At 48.9% G+C, this 19,951-nt stretch overlaps 1 protein-coding gene across 1 annotated transcript; it reads right to left on the bottom strand.

The window, feature by feature from the left end:
- Positions 1 to 2,301: 2,301 nt before the first annotated feature.
- On the bottom strand, positions 2,302 to 15,035 carry COPS7A (COP9 signalosome subunit 7A). Its single transcript, XM_033925662.1, has 8 exons — positions 14,972 to 15,035; positions 12,539 to 12,729; positions 12,242 to 12,317; positions 10,560 to 10,648; positions 10,258 to 10,460; positions 3,189 to 3,294; positions 2,918 to 3,060; positions 2,302 to 2,606 (listed from the first exon to the last, which is right to left on the bottom strand). The coding sequence occupies exons 2-8, from the start codon at positions 12,698 to 12,700 to the stop codon at positions 2,567 to 2,569; spliced, it is 819 nt and encodes a 272-aa protein (XP_033781553.1). The 5' UTR covers positions 12,701 to 12,729; positions 14,972 to 15,035; the 3' UTR covers positions 2,302 to 2,566.
- Positions 15,036 to 19,951: the final 4,916 nt, after the last annotated feature.

The following is a 19,951-nucleotide window of genomic DNA, read 5'->3' as shown; positions in this document are numbered from 1 at the left end:
CAGTGACTACTGAGCAAGCTCCTTCCCTGAGTTCTGGAAGGAGTAACTTGTGTCTCATTTAGCACCCCCAATCATTTTGAAAAGCTGGCTATCATTTTCTCTTTTGCAACCACAGGGGAGAGAAGAGGGTGGCACATATTTATCTACGCGGATTACAAACTATTCAGGTATTCAAGCATGTTTCCCTATCTGTCCCGGCGGCCTCCCACTCTATCTAATGTACCTGGGGCGCTGCGGGATTTGAACCCACAACCCCACACTTGCAGCTTGAGCTGGATTCAGACGGCTGCAGGATTGTTTAGCAGAATAGCCACCTTGCAACATTTTATTCCAGTCATGGGAATTTTAATTTGTTCACTCCCTGCTCTGCACACATTTTGGGGAACACTTCCCAGCTCTTGGTGACACAGAAGGTGAAAATTGCAGTACATTAATTTCCTTTCTTGAGATACATTTTGTTTCACTTGAGCACCCCAAGATTTCAACCTTGTTCAGACTGGGTATCGGACATTAAAGCAACTTCTTATGTTCTTACCTGAGTAACATACTTAAGAGATTGTTTGCTGTTACTATAGATATCATGCGAACAAGACTGAAATGAGCATATTTACAGGATTTGAAAAGCATTTTGGCCAACTGTTGGAGGGCTGCAGTTGAGGTCATTTGGGGCCTCACGTCGGAGACCATTAGAGTCGAGAACAGCTGGGAAGGCAGGGCAGGGGCTGAGGCCCTTTCTGATCACACAAAGCCATCCTCGGGCAGAAACCCTGAAAGCGTGAAGCCACCAAGTAATCTGCTATTAGGCACTAAGATCACATGAACTTAGCAGAAATATTCTAACAGTAGCTGTGTGAACACTTTGTAGGCAATTAGACCCATAAATGATCATCTTCTTTATCTTGGAAAAGAGACGGCTGAGGGGAGATAGGATTGAAGTCTACAAAATCCTGAGCAGATACAGGTGGATCGATTTTTCACTGTCAAAAATTACAAAAACTAGGGAACACTTGATGAAGTTACAGGAAAATACTTTTAATACCAAGAGGAGGAAGCTTTTTTTCACTCAAGAGAATAGTTGAGCTCTGGAACGCGTTGCCAGAGGTTGTGGGAAGCCACTGCTTACCCTGTATCAGTAGCACGGAATATTGCTACTCCTTGGGTTTTGGCCAGGTACTAGTGATCTGGATTGGCCACCGTGAGAACGGGCTACTGTGTTTGATAGACCATTGGTCTGACCCAGTAAGACTATTCTTATAAAATACTAAGAGCAGTTCCAAGTGTAACCGCCAATTAGCAACTAATTAAGCCATGCTTACATCCATCTCTGGAAAACACGCAGACTGTTTGCAGTCCGCTGTATCCTGCTTTTGTGGCCAATCCAGGTCACAAGTACCTGGCAGAGTGGCTTCCCCCATGCTTATTTCAATAGCAGACTATGGACTCTTCCTCCAGGAACTTGTCCAAACTTTTTTTAAGCCCAGATACACCAACTGCTGTTACCACATCCTCTGGCAACTGATTCCAGAGCTTAACCATTTCTTGAGTGAAAAACTATTTCTTCCTATTTGTTTTAAAAGTATTTCCAAGTAACTTCACTGATAAGAGACCCCTATCATATCACCTCTCAGCCATCTCTTTTCAGAGGGTGGGAATGTCTTGCCATCGACTTGTGTTCGAGTCCTAGCGACTTGATGAATTACAGATCTAAAAAGAAATTGGTTCTTGCAGTGTCACTCGCATGGTTGCTTTCAACATGTCCTGCCATCTGACTACAGGTGACCCTCTGCAAGTGTACTAAAATTCACAAACTGTAAAGGTAGACCTTGGAAAAGCCACTGCTGATTCCTGGGGGTTAAGTAACGTGAAGAAGAAAGGGAGGTTAGATGGCTTTCCAGTCTTTATTAAAGACAGAGATCTGGAAGGCCATTTCACCTGCCCTTTTTAAAAACAAATTTTATTGCTTGTTTATAGGCTCGATAGAGTTTTGAATCAGACACTTTCACACCCGAAGTAGCCAATCCAGGGTGCAGTTATCACCTGTATGTGCATGTGTGTAGGGAAATTTGTCTCCCCTCCCTCAGACCATACTCGCTTCAGCTTATTTTGGGACCAACATGGACAAATTGTCGGTCAAGAAAGAATGTTGAATATGAGAGAGCGCAATAGCTCAAAGACCCAGAGGCTGAGATACACCTCTCTCACCAGCATCGTTCCACAGGGTGTCTCTGTATACGGCTTTCTTTCTCTCTCCGGGGACACTTTTACAGCCTCCTACAAAAATCATCGAAACAGGCAACTGGCAAGTGTGCGAAACGTAATTCACTCGGTTTATTTCTAGGCATATTAATATTAATTCAAGCACCGCCACAGCCAGGCACAGCACAAGGGCAGAGACCACTGTGGAGCTTCTTCTCAAGGTGTCTTGATCAACTTTATGGCTTGGGATTAGTGGGAGATGACAGGTGGGAATTTGGAGGAGAAAAGGAGTGAAGTGAAAAACATGCAGGGAGGGCGACAGCAGCACTGGGTTCCAGTTTCTTCTGAGTCTCCCCCTCTTATTAACACCTTAGCTGGACTTAGACCACATTTTCCCACTGCCACGAAGCCTGAAATAAAACAAGAGACAGGCAGTGAGAACCAGAAGTGACCAGGCCCATGGGATCTCTTAGTGAGAGGAGATTGTGGATGGGCAGACTGGACAGGCCATTTGGCCTTTATCTGCTGTCATATTTTTATGACCATGCAGCCAATCGTCACATCCTTATCCCCCTCTCACCTGCTTTCTTAATACCCTACTGTTGATCAGTTCTCTTCCTGCTGAGTTATTGGATGGCTAAAGCCCACAACTGTATCCCCACACTGGGTCCTAGTGGTGAAGGAGGAGGGCAAACGGCAAGAGTTGTCACCCAGTGCTTACCCTTTGCCCTTTGATGCCTTCTTATTAGACTGCCGCTGGTTGGTCCCAGCCGGGGGCTCTCTCATCTCTGCCGCATGCTGCTCGGGGTCTTGGGATGCAGCAGCTGCTGTGGTCACTTTAATTGTCTTCTTGAGATTTGTCACCTGTGGGAAAGCAGAGCAGTTTTAAAGGCCACACAGTAAGAGGTGGTGGCAGAAGTGGGATTTGCATTTATGAACCCTGCTCTCGGTACCTTCATAATCACATACATCTTATATATGAGCACCTTTACCTCGCTCTCAATCTGTTGGTTGATGCTCAGTTGCTGCTCCTTCTGCTGATTGGCTCGACTGATCTGCTCCTCAATCCCAGAAAGCATTGTTTCACAGCCTGAGCACCTGGCAGAGGAAACGCTGAGAATGAATACAAGACAAAGAGCGAAATGCAAGCACTGCGTCAGATGCTAGAGGGAGAGACAGAAGAGAACAAGGATATCCTTCCCAAGATCGGACCTTACATCAGTGCACTTGAGGGGATTTTAGTTTCTTTGAAAGTAGTGAAAAGGAGAAATTAGGTTCTTACCTGCTAATTTACTTTCTTTTAGCTTCTCCAGACCAGTAGAGGTTAACTTTACGAATGGGTATATATCTAATCATGACCAGCAGGTGGAGACTGAAAACAAAACTTTGGGACAGTATATACTATCCTCCCTTCTCTATTTCCCTCAGTCTGCCGAATAGCCAAGCAGAACCAAGAACTGGAAAACAGGAAGAAAACAATACTCCGAACAGGAGTAACAAATAACATACCCAAATGCTGTTGGAAAATGCAGAGGAGAAATACCCGAAGGAAAATGTCCCCACAGCTCGCCAGCTAAGCCAGCCGAGCCACAGCCGCTGTTCTTTAATTCTCCCCGGCCCTAGAAAAATACTAGAACCCGCAGCAAAAAACAAAAACTGCCCGCGAAAACAGCCCCAACAACAACAACAACAACAGACAGGGTGGGGACCTCTACTGGTCTGGAGAAGCTAAAAGAAAGTAAATTAGCAGGTAAGAACCTAATTTCTCCTTCTTTAGCACTCTCCAGACCAGTAGAGGTTAACTTTACGAATGGGACGTACCAAAGCAGTCCCTCTCACGGGCGGGACCCCCGAAGGGCCGATACCAGAACACGCTCACCGAACACCGCGTCCCGACGCGCCTGAACATCTACCCGATAATGTCTAACAAAAGAATACAAGGAGGACCAAACCGCAGCCTTACAAATATCCACCGGAGGCACGAGCGACGACTCAGCCCAAGAAGCCGCCTGACCCCGAGTGGAATGAGCCTTGAGAAACTCCGGAACAGGCTGCTGTTTCAGAAGATAAGCGGAAGCAATCGTCTCCTTGATCCAGCGCGCAATAGTAGCCTTAGAAGCGCCAGCTCCCCGACGAGGACCAGCCAGGAGGACAAAGAGATGATCGGACTTCCGGAATTCCTGGGTCCGCTGCACATCAGAGCGAAGGACCCGACCGACATCCAACTTGCGCAGCTGCCGTTGCTCAGAAGAGCCCTCCCGACCACCCAAGACCGGGAGAACCACCGATTGATTGACATGAAAAGGAGAAACAACCTTCGGCAGAAAGGAAGGAACAGGCCGCAAGACGACCCGCTCCCTAGACAACTCCAAGAAGGGAGCCCTACAAGAGAAAGCCTGCAGCTCAGAAATACTCCTAGCAGAAGTAATGGCCACCAAAAAGACCGCCTTCAAAGTAAGGTCCTTCAAAGAACAGTCGTCCAAGGGCTCGAAAGGCGGGCGCACCAAAACAGAGAGAACCAGATTAAGATCCCAAGAGGGAACCGAGGGCCGTAGGGGAGGCCTAAGCAACTTGGCCGCCCGCAGAAACCGAATCACATCAGGAAGAGCCGATAAACGCTGACCTGACACCAACCCTTGAAAGGTCGACAGGGCCGCAAGATGAACCCGGAGAGAAGACCAAGCCAGGCCTCTATCCAGGCCATCCTGCAAGAACTCTAGAATGTTAGGCAGAGAAGCGCGAAAAGAGGTCACTCCCCGCGCCCGACACCATTCCTCAAAGAGACGCCCAACCCGCACATAAGCCCGAGAGGTAGAAAGCCTCCGGGACCCCAACAGTGTAGCGATCACCTTGTCTGAATATCCCTTCTTGCTAAGGCGACCCCTTTCAAGAGCCACGCCGTAAGACAGAAGAGAGACGGGTCGAACAAGGGAATGGGACCCTGCATCAGAAGGTCGTCCGAGAGAGGCAGAGGAAGAGGAACCGCCACCAGGTGTCTCACCAGATCCGCATACCACGGACGTCGAGGCCAATCCGGAGCCACCAGCACCACCAAACCCGGATGGTGAACAATGCGAAGAAGCACTCTGCCCACCAGCGGCTAAGGAGGGAACACATACAACAGCCCCTCCGTTGGCCACGGCTGGACCAGAGCATCCAGACCCTCGGCCAGCCCTTCCCTGCGACGACTGAAGAAGCGGGGCACTTTGGCGTTGCCACTCGTGGCCATCAGGTCCATCAGGGGCTGCCCCCAATCTTGCACTATCAACCGAAACGCTCCGGCGCCGAGAAACCACTCTCCTGGATCCAGGAAGTGACGACTGAGGAAGTCTGCCTGAACATTTTCTACCCCGGCTATATGAGAAGCCGAGAGGTCCAGAAGATGGGACTCCGCCCAAACCATGAGCCGAGCCGCCTCCTGCGCCACAGGAGTGCTCTTGGTGCCCCCCTGACGATTGACATAAGCCACCGCCGTGGCATTGTCCGACAGGACTCTGACCGACTTGCCCAGCAAAAGGGAGTGGAAAGCTAACAGCGCCAGCCTGACCGCTCTGGTCTCCAACTCGTTGATCGACCAGGAGGCCTCCTCCGCGGACCAGGTGCCCCGAGCTGAGTGGCCCATAAACTGAGCCCCCCAACCGAGGAGACTCGCATCCGTAAGGAGCACCGTCCACTGCGGGAGATCCAGACCCACCCCCTGAACCAGGTGAGGGGTCCGGAGCCACCAGCGCAGACTGCAGCGCGCCAAGCCTCGCAGGGGAACCGGAACATCCAAATCTTGCCTCCGGGGAGACCACCTCCGGAGCAGAGCATACTGAAGAGGACGCATGTGGGCCCGCGCCCACCTCACCACGTCCAGGGACGCCGCCATTGACCCCAGGACTTGGAGGAAATCTCGCGCCCGAGGACCCCGGGACGCCAAAAGCAGGCGAATCTGAGATTGCAATTTGCTCACCCGGGCCTCTGGAAGGAAGACCTTCCCCAAGGAGATGTCGAACATAACCCCAAGGCACTCCAGACGCTGAGCCGGGACCAACCGACTCTTGGAAAGGTTGACCACCCAGCCCAGCGACCGGAGAAACTCCACCACCCGAGCCGTAACCCGGGAGCTCTCCTGCAACGACTTTGCCCGAATCAACCAGTCGTCCAGGTAGGGGAGAACCAGGATGCCCACCGACCGCAAGGCTGCCGCGACGACCACCATTACCGTGGTGAACGTCCGAGGAGCCGTGGCCAGACTAAAGGGAAGCGCACAGAACTGAAAGTGCCGCCCCAAGATCGCAAAGCGAAGGAAGTGCTGATGAGAGGCCCGAATTGGAACCTGCAAGTAGGCCTCCGTCAGATCGAGAGACATCCAGGATGGGCCGAAAGGTCCCCTCCTTTATGGCCACCACAAAGTAAATGGAGTACCTGCCGGTGCCCCACTCCGTAGGGGACACCGGCACCACTGCCTCGAGATCTAGCAAACGCTGAAGGGTCTGACGAAAAGCCTGCGTCTTCCATGGAGTCTGACATGGAGAAGCGAGGAAAAGGTCCGGCAGAGAGCGGGTAAACTCCAGAGCGTAACCGTCCCGCACCACCTCAAGGACCCACTGATCGGACGCGATCTCGGCCCATTTGGGGAAAAATTTGCGCAGCCGGGCCCCCACCGGAACCAAAGGGGGCGCCGGCAAGGAGTCATTGCGCAGGACGGGAAGCGGGGGAACCGGCGGAGGGATTCCCTGCCCCCCGACGGGCCCCCCGAAAGGGCTGCATGCGCTGGAAGAACCGACCCCGGGAAAAACCCTGAGCCGGGAAAGAAGCAGCCCCACGCCCCGGGCGATACTTGCGAAATTCCCGCAAACGCCCCCGGGCAGCCCCACACCTAGACGCAGGGCGGGCACGGTCCTCAGGCAGACGGGGCACCTTCGAGTCCGTCAGAGTCTGAATCAACTCATCTAATTCCTCTCCAAACAAAAAGACCCCCTAAAGGGAACTTTAGTAAACTTAGCTTTGGACGCAGAATCCGCCGCCCAAGCGCGCAGCCACAAAATACGCCGCGCGGCCATGCCATAGACTTAGCCGAAATCCGCACCAAGTCATAAAGAGCATCTGAGAGGAACGAGGCAGCCATCGCAATCTTCGCTACCTCCTGATCCACTAGAGACCAGTCATCAGACTCCCGATCCAGGACACGCTCAGCCCACCGAAACACGGCGCGAGCGACTAGCTCCCCACAAACAGCCGCCTGGACCCCAAAGGCAGAGACATCAAAATCATACTTAAGAAGAGTCTCTAACGCACGCGCCTCCGAGACCCTAAGAGCAGAACCGTCCATAACAGGCACGGTATGCCGCTTAGGAAGTGCCGAGACCACCGCGTTCCCCATTGGCGAAATTAAGGTAGCCCTACCTCCCTCCGGGACGGGATACCCAAGAGCCAAGGCGCACACCAAACGAAACTGCGCCCATAGGCCACTGCGCCAACACAAAATCCCGCAAATCCTGACGCACAGGAAAAGAGCGGGAACCAGGACAGACCCCCTGAAGCAGAGGGGCCCCCATACGCGGGGTCTCCGGCGGCGCCACTGCAAAAATGCAGCACCAAGGAGACCTGCTACACAGGTCTAAAAGCTCATCCCTCTGAATAAAAAAGCGCACCACGGACGCATCTGCTCTGGAAGACGGGAAACCCGCCGCCCCGCTGCCAACAGGCGTCCCCTCTAGAGGATCCTGGAAGCCCGCCAAAGCAGCCAGGTCCTCAACCAGGCCAACACGCTCCTCCGCCCACCAATTCGCAATCCAAGCCCCCCCGCGGGCGCTTGGATGAGGGAGGAGGAAGAGGGGACGCCAAACGAAAAGAGGGAGGCAAAGCCATAGGGGGCGCGGAGGGAAACCCCCCCCGAAACCCCCCAGGCGCACGTGGGACCCCCAAAAGTCCGCACAAAGAAAGAAAATAAATTGGGGGCAAAAAACCCCTGGGGGTCCCCAGGGACTCCCTGCCCCAGCAGGGGTCCATGCTGAAACCTGCCCCTGTGTTCGCCATACAGGGGGAAGGTCACCTGAGGTTGCAGACAAAATGGAGGGGCCAGACAAAGAAAATGGCGAAGTTCCCGCCAAAAATGCTCCCTCCATGGCCTGTAGCGGCTGAGAAGACTGAACAGTCTCAGCCGCTAAGACAGGCAAGTCGGCATCAGCTGTCAAAAAATCAGCTGAGAGGGAATCCTTCGGGGAATCCCTCCGTGGGCGGTTGTGGAAGACCGGGCTTCCCCACTGCTCCAAGCCGACTCGCGAGGCACCATCGGCGGGGAGCTCTGGGCGCCTGCAGCCGCTGCCGACGGAGCTCCACCACCTCACCGACCCAAACCGCCGAGTTCAGGCCGGCCGCGAGTGCCTCGCGGCTGGACTAAAATTGTGGCCTACTCCCCCGGAGAAGGGCACAATTGCTCCAGACGCGACCTAGCTATAAAAAAGTGCTGGTTACATGAAAAAATACAGTAAAATACAGTTTTCTTAAAGGGAAACAACCCTTCAGACCAGCACTACCTCAGGATTTTTTTTTTTTTTTTTTTACAGAACAGACTCCACAGGCTCTCGAAGCAATATGCCTTGCTTGACTTAGGGGGCAAGGCTTACTGCTGAGGCTCCTCTAAAAAAATATGGGGAGGTGGAGGAAGTGGGGGGAGGGACCCCGCTCGTGACCCGCCGGGTTTGACACCCCCGAGGTCGGACGGACCCCCAAACAGGGCCCGACCAAGCTCCGTCCGGCCAAAAACAGGGACAATAAACCCCTAAACAAATTCCAACAGCCCTACCAAGAGAGATGGGTACAGATCACTCAACACCTGCTGGAGACTGAAAGAAGACTGAGGGAAATAGAGAAGGGAGGATAGTATATACTGTCCCAAAGTTTTGTTTTCAGTCTCCACCTGCTGGTCATGATTAGATATATACCCATTCGTAAAGTTAACCTCTACTGGTCTGGAGAGTGCTAAAGAAAAAGAGGTTATCACCTTACATGCAGAATTATTAACCTTTATTCTATTCATTGAGAAATTCCTGGGGACATCAAGCTGAATAGTTATCAGAGGGAGGCTATAGACACACTCTCAGTTCACATGGAACACGTTAATTGCAGTGGAGGACCTCTCAACACCCCTTCCCCAGCACAGGAAAGCTGAGTTTCTCGTTTCCTCACATAACTGGTTCAGCAGAGCTCAAATCAGCCATTAAACTTTGAACGCACGTGGAGGGGTCATTCTAACACACATGTGAATGCTGAAAATCCAGTGAAGTGCTATTCTGTAAATACACACGTATCTTAAATAGCAGGTAGATAAATTCAGACGCTCCCACCTAGGCTAATATTCTATACCAGAAAGCACGCACCTGTTTTCCATTATAGAACTCTAAACACAGATTCAGAAAGTGAGTGTCTAGATTTTACATTGCCTGTACAGGCAAAAACCTGCTCTGATTCTGACCGAGACCTCTCACTATGGCGTAGGATCAAATACCCGAGGCCAGTCCTGAGCCCGGACAGACATGTTTAAAAAATCCATTTATGAATTAGAAGGCATCATTGCTACAAATCATCAGGTCAAACTCAGCGCCTGCAGCGCAAACCTGCCGCACCACATCACACCAGCAAGGATGGGGGGATGCATGGTAGGGCCTCCCACCAAGGCCATAAGATAAAGTGGTATCTGAATTCAAGAAAGCAAAGGACAAGTACCAGGAGAAGCCAAATGCTCTTTTTCAGATGTCATTTTCTAAAGACTCAGGCTTCTAATAATACAATTCCATAGCAAAAGATTTGAAGTTAGTTGTTTTGTCTTTAGGCCATGTTCTTTTTTTTGTAATTTTAAGAGAGACATCAACACAGTTCTCTCCAAGCCTACCTCTCTCTGACTCTTTCTTGAAATCCCTCCCAGCCCCATTTTTTTTCAGATTCTAGGGGATTTCCTGAGATCCCTTCCAGCCCAATCTTTCTCTGACTCTTGGTGGTCTCATTAGCTCCCTTGATCTTTGATTCTTCAACCCTCAACATGAGTGCAAAGCCTTCTGATGCTTAGATGCTGACCACTCTTGTAGCGTGTGAGCAATTGCTCCCAGGTCTGTGCGACGAATGTCTCGCCCAATGCTGTGATCAACTTCCAGTCTCTGGTTCCGCTGGTCCAGCGTGCCACGAACCACGTCCGCATAGATGGCCTCGATAATGAGATCCTCCAGCTGGCGAACATTTTTCAGTCGCAGTTCCTCCAGGAGAACAGCATAAGGAATGCACTGCAGGGAGGAAGGGAAAAGACAGGAAAGAAGAATGTTAATGACCCAAAGCGAGAAACTGAAATAAAAGGAAGAAAACCAGACAGAGAAGCCACTCACCTTAATCTTGGCTGCCAGTGAGACTATGGAGAGATGCCTGAGCTTGTTCTTCTGAGCCTGGCTGAGTGGCGGGAGGCTGGAAGAACCAGCTGCAAGTCACGAGAGACAGAGGAAGACACAAGAGCTTAACCAAGTCAGGCAGAGGAGGGAGGGGGGAACAAAGCAGCTGATCAGCAGGGCTAGGGATGGGAAGCAAGGCATATCCCCAGGGCTTACTATACCGCCTGATCTGGCGTGCAGGTCAAAGCACCGCCAAAGAAAACAAGATCGTGAATTGCAGTCAATCAAGACGACAGGCATTGCACATATACTCCAGCACCAGCAGGGCAGAGGGTTGAAGGTGTGGCACTTACCCAGGTAACTGAGAAGGCAAAGGGTGGGAGGTGCAGCAGCAAGCCAGAGGGTGAGCGAGAGGAAGACAGACGTGGAAGTCTTGCTGTCTACAGGGCACCATGCAGCCACTTGCTCTTTAGTATCTCTGTAACAAAACAAAGGGAAAACAACTACACCTAGACCCATTTGGAAGGGGGGGGGTATCCAGAGATTCCAAATCTATAAACAAACACCCACCCCAAAAGCTGCCTGGTTATCCTCCAACTACAAAGCAAGCAGCGTCTACACAATCTTTTGTACAATACAGATAAATAGCAGTAAGGCAGGATGCTGGAGTGGTCTGGTAGGACGCAAAGAAAGAAAATTAGCAGGTAAGCTCAAATTCTTCTTTCCTTTTTGTCCACCAAACTAGGCCAGATCTAATAGGCCGGGTGGGAACCTGCAACTCCTGCTTTGCTCTAAGTATTCCTACTTCAAAGGCCATCTTTTCCCTGGCTAAGAAATCCAGCCTACACGCTTAGAGGAAGATGGAAGAGCTCTGTAGGACTGCAACCTCGAGACTCTGGCCAAGAAATCCATATCCTTAGGGCCCTTGCAGGCACTCAGCCTTGGAGTTGCCATAAGGCTTCAGAAAAAGGAGGACAGATTGAGACATCTGAGTTTTGCTTTCAATGGACGTCTTTTTTTTTTTTTCTGCAGCCATATGGTAACCCTACCTTGAAGGATATATGCTGGACCTCTTTGACCTAATCAGCAATGCTGGCCTTAGTAATTGCCTCACCTTTTTATTTTTTTTTTCATACTCCTGAAAATATGAACTTTTAAAAATCATTGGTGACCTCTCAGTAGTGTTTGAAGGATCTCCAAACATCCAACGCAAGAGCAGACAAACACCTCTCCACAGTCCTCCATTTGCTGGCAATATTCTTGCACATTTGCTACAGAACTAGCTTTTGGACTGTACCTCTCTGGTTTATGCCTCTGACACAGCCTTCCGACCAAACATGGCCATGTGAGGCACATGTGTTTGTTGAATTAAAACCCTTTCCATGTTTGCTGATCTACTGTGACTTCAGACACCACCATTTCAAAATGCCAAACACCTATGAAGGAGCTTGCTATATTTGGGGGGTGCTCAGTACCCTCCTGAGCAGGCTCTTATGGCTGTCACCATTTGCTGGAGACAGAGAACACTAAAGAGCAAGGGGGCTGCATGGTGCCCTACAAAGGCAGGGTAGACAAGTCTTTGTTCTCTGTGTCCATCTGCTGGCTGAGCGGCATAACCCATACCTTCTGGATGAATAGGAAGGAGAGGTATTTACACACATAATCAGATGTAGAGTACGTACCCAGGTAATCAGCATAGGTTCCATACGCAAAAACATTGAGCAGACGGTAGACGGAAGCATGATCACCACTCGCCAACTAGGTAAAAAGCAAGAGAGAAAACAGGTTTAATGAAACAGCAGCTAGAGAGAGAAGATCACTCATGGCGTTCTATTTTCTGACCACTGCGATCATTGCTGTTATGTCCTTTCTTACCAACCATAATTTTGTATATGAACAAAACAAGGAATTTCCTTGACTAGAGAGCGAGTAGCACTCCCCACCCAAGACAGTCAGAAGGATAATCTTCCTGTGCTCACCTCTTTCACACTGGGCATATCCAGTAACTCTCCAAAGACATACACCCCTGGGGCCTCTAGGACCTGGGATATGAGTGTTGCCAATGCCGCCCCTTTCGCAGCCTTAGCGAGGAGCAGAAACTGCTCTTGATTCTGATTGGTCACCTTTAGATCCATCACCATGGCACAGGGTCACACATCCGTGGCCAATCCTGATTGCGGAGAGAGAATGACAGAGATCATTTAAATACATAAACTGATTCAAAGAATAGATAATGGTTCATGATGGCTGCAGTCATGGGTGGGCCTGAGTCCACCCACCCAAAACTGGTGCTCCCTTAGTGTGACTGGCCAGCTGAAGACTTTCTTCCAGCCAGAACACTTGCAACCGATGTGTCCCTGAGCCCCTGCAGCTAGTCTCCTGCTAGTGCTCAGTTTTTGCTATGCTGGGGGCTGGTAGTGGCAGTGACTTGGGGACATTGGTGCAGCTGCCCAGGGTGCAAGTGCTCTGGTCAGAAGAAGGTCTTTGTCTAAATGTACACGAGGATCCCACTAGCTTGGGTATTTCTGTTTTTAGTTTGGTTTTTTTTTTTTTTTTGGGGGGGGGGATGCTGGGTGCCCATCCTAAATCAGCCATCTGGCTACACCACATGGTTATACTTATTATCCAGAAAACAATATTACTGTACTAACTACATAATATCCCCACATATGTGCTCTCTTTGAAGCATCTGAACTACAATGCTGCTAAGTGATTTCTGAGCTTTATTTTTAATAATTTTAATTGTTTGGCTATATCTATAGATATCTGATTCTTTCTATCTTAACTTAAAACACGTTGTCCAGAGTGGTCTATATGAAAACCAATTCATACACAGGGAAGAATAATACAGAAATTAAAACAACATATTTTAAAAAATGAATTAAAATACATGAATTAGTAATAAAAGATTAATACAATTAAAATATCCCCCTCCTCACAAACAAAACTTTGGAACATCAGCCACAAACGACAACTATCAGAGCTCCAGATCCTTCCCATAATACGTTAACAACAGATGTAGAAATTGTCAGGCCATTAAAGTATTTTTTTTATTTTTTCCATTTTCTATACCGTTCTCCCAGGGGAGCTGAGAACGGTTCACATGAATTTATTCAGGTACTCTAGCATTTTTCCCTGGCTGTCCCGGTGGGCTCATATTCTATCTAACGTACCTGGGGCAATGGGGGGGATAAAGTGACTTGCCCAGGGTTTGAACCCACCACCTGAGGGTGCTGAAGCTGTAGCTCTAACCCAGGGGTGTCAAAGTCCCTCCTGGAGGGCTGCAATCCAGTCGGGTTTTCAGGATTTCCCCAATGAATATGCATTGAAAGCAGTGCATGCAAATAGATCGCATGCATATTCATTGGGGAAATCCTGAAAACCCGACTGGATTGCAGCCCTCCAGGAGGGACTTTGACACCCCTGCGCCACACTCTCCTCCTCCAGTGCCATGAGGACCTGTTTCCTTCTGACACAGTGGTAGGGAACTCCGGTCCTCGAGAGCCGTATTCCAGTCGGGTTTTCAGGATTTCCCCAATGAATATGCATGCGATCTATTTGCATGCACTGCTTTCAATGCATATTCATTGGGGAAATCCTGAAAACCTGACTGGATTGCAGCCCTCCAGGAGGGACTTTGACACCCCTGCGCCACACTCTCCTCCTCCAGTGCCATGAGGACCTGTTTCCTTCTGACACAGTGGTAGGGAACTCCGGTCCTCGAGAGCCGTATTCCAGTCGGGTTTTCAGGATTTCCCCAATGAATATGCATGCGATCTATTTACATGCACTGCTTTCAATGCATATTCATTGGGGAAATCCTGAAAACCCGACTGGAATACGGCTCTCGAGGACCGGAGTTCCTACTCCTGCTCTAGCTGCCCCCTAGGCCTGAGCCCCTTCCCTTGCTTAAAAGCAGACTCGAACCCCACCTTTTTGATGTAGCCCAGTTGTTCCCAACCCCGTCCTGGAGCCCTAATGAATATGCATGGGGCAGATTTGCATGCCTGGCACCTCCATTCTAGGCTGATCTCTCTGATGCATATTCATTAGGGCTATCCCGAAAACCCGGCTGGCCTGGTGGGAACCATTGATGTAGGGGTAGGAAACTCCGGTCCGCGAGGCTGGAATCCAGTCGGGTTTTCAGGGTTTCCCCCTCCCCCATGACTAGTCCTTGAAAGCAGCGCCTGCCAAAACCCGACTGGATTCCGGCCTCGAGGACCGGAGTTGGTTTACATTGTAAGCTCTTGGGAGCGGGGACTGAGGGGCAGCGTCATAGAAATCATTCACGGTGGCTGAGCGTCATTGGGCGGGGGAGGGGGGGCGAGTCCCCTCCCCCCGCCCTCCATGGCGCTTACGGGGGGCAGAAGCGGGGCTTTGCACCCACGTCCCCCCCTCAAAACAAATCCTACCCTCAAACTCATGCCGGAAGTCGCCCGCCGCCGATTTCCGCCTCTGGCGCCCCGCCCCCCTCTGACGCACTTCCCCTTCCGCCCTGCCGGAACCAGAACTGCGTCACGGGGGGCGCGCGCGCGCTCGCTTTGCACCGGGCGATGGAGGGTTAAATGAGCCCCAAACTGCTCTCGAGAAATGCACAAACCCCCCCAAAGCAGCCCTTCCCGTCCCAGGACCCCCCAGGCGTTGCAATGCATTAGCCCCCCCCCAAGGAAGAAGAGCGATTTAGCACATAGGGAGCAAGTCTAAGTCAGAGGCGGGAAAAAGGACAAGTTTCAGAGAGATGGATTCAGTTTTCTGGCTACACAACTGAATTCTAGAAAAAGCTTTTCTTCCAGTTCAATAGTTTTTATTGAGTATTTTTAGAAAATACAGGAAGCAGTTCAAATACATGAAGTCAAAATAAAGCTTTCTGTATAAAGAGCATATAAATCTATATTTAACTATAGAGGAACATAACAGTGAGAAAGGTTCCTACTATTAGAACTGCATGTGAAGAGAATATAAGAAAAAAGGGAGGGAGAACAACAGAAAAAAAAGCTTTTCTTAACACTCATTGGTTCTAAGATCACTAGCAGGACACTGATCTAACTCTTACAGTTAAATGTACAGAAGGGAAGGGTACATCATGGCTCATAGAAACATAGAAATAGACGGCAGATAAGGGCCACGGCCCATCTAGTCTGCCCACCCTAATGACCCTCCTCTACCTTTGCCTAGTGAATAGAGCCCACGTGTCGATCCCATTTGGCCTTAAAATCAGGCACGCTGCTGGCCTCAATCACCTGCAGTGGAAGATTATTCCAGCTCAAACTCTTATCTATTCAGCTTACAATGTGCTAAGGTAGGGACTTACATTTTAGGCAGATGAAGTCAATAGATTGTACACTCTTTTCAACTATGTAGACCAGAGCAATATTTTAAACAACAGTGAACCATTTCATGACCCTACAACATGTCCAGGAGGGCAAAGTACATTATCATTCTCACAGTGTAAACACAAGACAGCATCCTGGACTCCTTTTACATCTTTAGAATAGGATGCAAAAGGGAAGCAACCAGAACAGGGAAAAAAAGAAGGGACTTAATCCAGATGCCAAGTAACAGGCACTCAGAGACGCCCTGGGATCAGCTGGAGGCGGCTAAGGGATGCCCTTCACCTTAGCAGGGAGTCCAGTAACCTTTACTTCATTCATAAAACTTTAGATGATAGCATGAGCTTTCAATCAAACATTGCTTCTATACTCTAAAATACATCTACTCCATTTGTTGCTTCTTTGATAAGCTAGCGCTTCGCATCCTCACTCATTCCCTTGGGATGGGCCCTAAAGTCACTGACTTGAGTTTGGAACTGATTGAGAGGGTGGTGGAAAATACAGCTCACTTATTTCCAGCACTTATAGTTCACTCAATCTAACTGTGTTATGTTATACTAGACGATGTTATGTTATTACCTGACGGCTTCTTTAGTTAAGGTTCAGGGTGGGAGCAGAGGCCCCTGATCTACACATGACCTGCTAATTTCCACTCTCATTTTGGACTCGCACTTAAATTTAGGTGCGGATCCTGCATCTAAATGTATCTTCGTGTTTATTAAGAACTTTATATACCGCATAACAGCCTAAAAGGATCCAAATGGTTTACAATGCATAAATCACATTCACCAAGAAAAGAACTCCATTAAAACCAGAAAAAGAAAGATTAAGAACGAAACTTTTAAAAAAAATTTCTTCATAAATATTAGAACAAACTACATCGCCATAAAAAACATTCTAATGACAAACCAATAAACCACTCAAATCTCAATGAACCATAATTTATACAGACAGCTAAAAATTCTAATTGTGAAAATGCCAGGTATTGCTACTAACTGTAGCTTGTTATTCAGTTAAATTGTGCATGCAATTTAGGTTCATGACCAAATTTATGGGTGCCATTTTTGGGGCTTTTTATAGAAATAAGGGTTCATTCATTCTGAAACCCCTCAATATCTCTCCTCGTCCCATGAACTCCCTCTTGTCTGTACCCTTCTCCTCCACTGCTGACTCCAAACTCCGTTCCCTCTGTCTTGCTGCACTGTATGCCTGGAACAGACTTCCTAAGTCAATACGTCAAGCTCCGTCTCTAGCAGTATTCAAATCCAAGCTAAAAGCCCGCTTCTTCGAGTCTGCTTTCAACTCTTAACTCCCACTCACTTTAAAATTCTACTGCTAACTTTTCAAACCAGAACAACACAATCTCCGGGGTTCATCAATAGATATCTTCTTTAATGTCCCTCCAGACCGGCACAGAAATGGATGAGTTTATTATTCTCCTCTGCCAGTAGGTGGAGACTGAGGCACTAACTTTTGGCTGCAGTCCCTATTACAATCTTGTTCAATCTCTTTTATAAGTCTGTGCTGAGCTTTGTTTAGGCCTGTTGGATCTAATTTAGTGAATCTTTCTTGACCTTTTGCTGTCCGGACAGAGCTTGGGGGGACCCTTTTGAGGGTGCCACACTTGGTAGGATCGAGTCCCCCCCCCCTCATTTCCCTCACCTCCCCAGGTTTTCTGAATTTAGAGGAGCCTCAGCTGTACGCCTGGACATCTTTTAGGCATAGACTTCAGTTTAGAGTGCCAGTGGGGTCTGCTCTCTTGATAAAACTGGTGAGCTGTGAGAAGTTAAAAAAAAAAAAAAGACACAAGAATTAAAAGGAGCATAAAGTGGTCCTGAGGCTGCCAATTTTGTATGGCATTGTGCATGGTTTTTGGCGCATTCATTATGAGCGCTTTAAAAAAAAGCAGCACAAGCCGAGCGGTGGATACGGCTGACGGGTGCACTAAATGTTCCGGCCGCCTCGAGGGGGAGCTGGCTTCATGTGTCATATCAGGCTCCCCTTCATGCATGCATCGCTCATCTGCCGACGGTGTGGCAAATTTGGTGTTTTGAACCGCCGAGGAGGCTGGGGATTCCCTTAATGCTGCAGCTGTAGTGTTAGCGGCGGAGTCAAGTTTGGTTTCAGTGCAGTGTATTATTTTAGGTGACAGTTTCTCGATGGCCCTTCCCTCAGTTGTGGCGGGAAGCACATCCATTTTGCCCAAGGCCTCAGACGACCTTCCTCCTGTCTTGGAACAGGAGCAGGTCTTGTGTTTAATTCTTTTTATTCAAGTTTTGCAAGGTACAACCCAAACAGAAAACACAATAACAAGTTAATATACAATTAGTGCAATCCCTTTCCACCTCCCACCCTTCCCCCTTGAGAACAGCCACCCAAAATCTTAAACCATGATGAATGAGTCAATTAAAAAGTCTGCTTCTGGCAGTTGAAGTTAGCGTTGAACAAAATGGCGTCCAACACCGGATAAACAAGGTGCCCAATTTAGAATCCATATCTGGTATTACCTGGCGCTCATACCCCACTGGTTGTATCATTTGAGTGTGCCAATGCACTATTGTTGGAGTATGAGTGACAACCAGCACTGCAAAATAGTCTTTATACCCATGAAAATGGCTTTTTGAACCACAGCTACACACCCGTGTGAGCTTGTGCCAGCAATAATTTCAAGGTAAATACAATTTTATCAGTGGGTCTCCAGGAACAGTTCCATATTAATGCAATCTGGGAACACAGCCCGAACCAGAAATTTATAATAACGCTCTTTTTCCACTGCCAAAACCAGTAACTTGGCACCCAGCTTAACACTTCTTAATCAATTCCGCTGAGATAGTAATGTGAAGATCCTGAGACCATCAATTTGCCAAATCCTCATGGTTTAAATCACCCGCCAGCTCCTGTAAGAAGCGATGGTGAAATTGTAGTGAAATAGGCACTTGTGCAGTTAAACAAAGAGATTCAGATAATTTCTCTTGGATTTTCTCCAGAAGAGCAGTGCTAGGCAGAGAATGTACATAATGCTGTAATCTATATATATAAAATCGGATGTATGTATGTATGTGCTGCGATCACGCAAAACCGGCTTGCCCGATTTGAACGAAACTTGGTATGCGGATCCCTCACTACCCGGGATGATATGTTCCGGGGGTCTCGCGGCCCAACTGCACACGTGGGCGGAGCTACAAACAGAACTTCAGATTTCACCCATTCAAGTCAATGGGAAAAATGTAAAAAGCTGTGGGACCGATTTGAACTAAACTTGGTATGCTGATCCCTCACTACCTGGGGTGATATGTTCTGGGGGTCTCGCGGCCCACCTGCATACGTGGGCGGAGCTACAAACAGAAAATCAGATTTCACCCATTCATGTCAATGGAAAAAATGTAAACAGCTGCCATTCTCAGTAATTCACAAACGGCTTGACCGATTTGAACAAAACTTGGTATGCAGATCCCTCACTACCTGGGGTGATATGTTCTGGGGGTCTCGCGGCCCACCTGCACACGTGGGCGGAGCTACAAACAGAACATCAGATTTCACCCATTCATGTCAATGGAAAAAATGTAAACAGCTGCCATTCTCACAGTAAATCTAAAACGGCTTGACCGATTTGAACGAAACTTGGTATGCTGATCCCTCACTACCTGGGGTGATATGTTCTGGGGGTCTCGCGGCCCACCTGCACACGTGGGCGGAGCTACAAACAGAAAATCAGATTTCACCCATTCATGTCAATGGAAAAAATGTAAAAAGCTGCCATTCTCACAGTAATTCAAAAACGGCTTGACCGATTTGAACGAAACTTGGTATGCTGATCCCTCACTACCTGGGGTGATATGTTCTGGGGGTCTCGCGGCCCACCTGCACACGTGGGCGGAGCTACAAACAGAAAATCAGAATTCACCCATTCATGTCAATGGAAAAAATGTAAAAAGCTGCCATTCTCACAGTAATTCAAAAACGGCTTGACCGATTTGAACGAAACTTGGTATGCAGATCCCTCACTAATTGGGGTGATATGTTCTGGGGGTCTCGCGGCCCACCTGCACACGTGGGCGGAGC

Source organism: Geotrypetes seraphini, chromosome 16 (assembly GCF_902459505.1).
Source record: "Geotrypetes seraphini chromosome 16, aGeoSer1.1, whole genome shotgun sequence".
Taxonomy (NCBI): Eukaryota; Metazoa; Chordata; class Amphibia; order Gymnophiona; family Dermophiidae; genus Geotrypetes; species Geotrypetes seraphini.
Note: the sequence above shows the minus strand (reverse complement) of the source record. Positions and strands in the feature narration are given on the sequence as shown.

What these genes read in the sequence shown, in the direction of transcription:
- COPS7A (XM_033925662.1), bottom strand. Translation starts at nt 12,700, where the DNA reads ATGGTGATGGATCTAAAGGTGACCAATCAGAATCAAGAGCAGTTTCTG. An exon ending in AACCTATGCTGATTACCTGG is followed by an intron (nt 10,649 to 12,241) that starts GTACGTACTCTA and finishes CGTGACTTGCAG; the next exon opens with CTGGTTCTTCCAGCCTCCCG. An exon ending in AAGGCATCAAAGGGCAAAGG is followed by an intron (nt 2,607 to 2,917) that starts GTAAGCACTGGG and finishes GTTTTATTTCAG; the next exon opens with GCTTCGTGGCAGTGGGAAAA.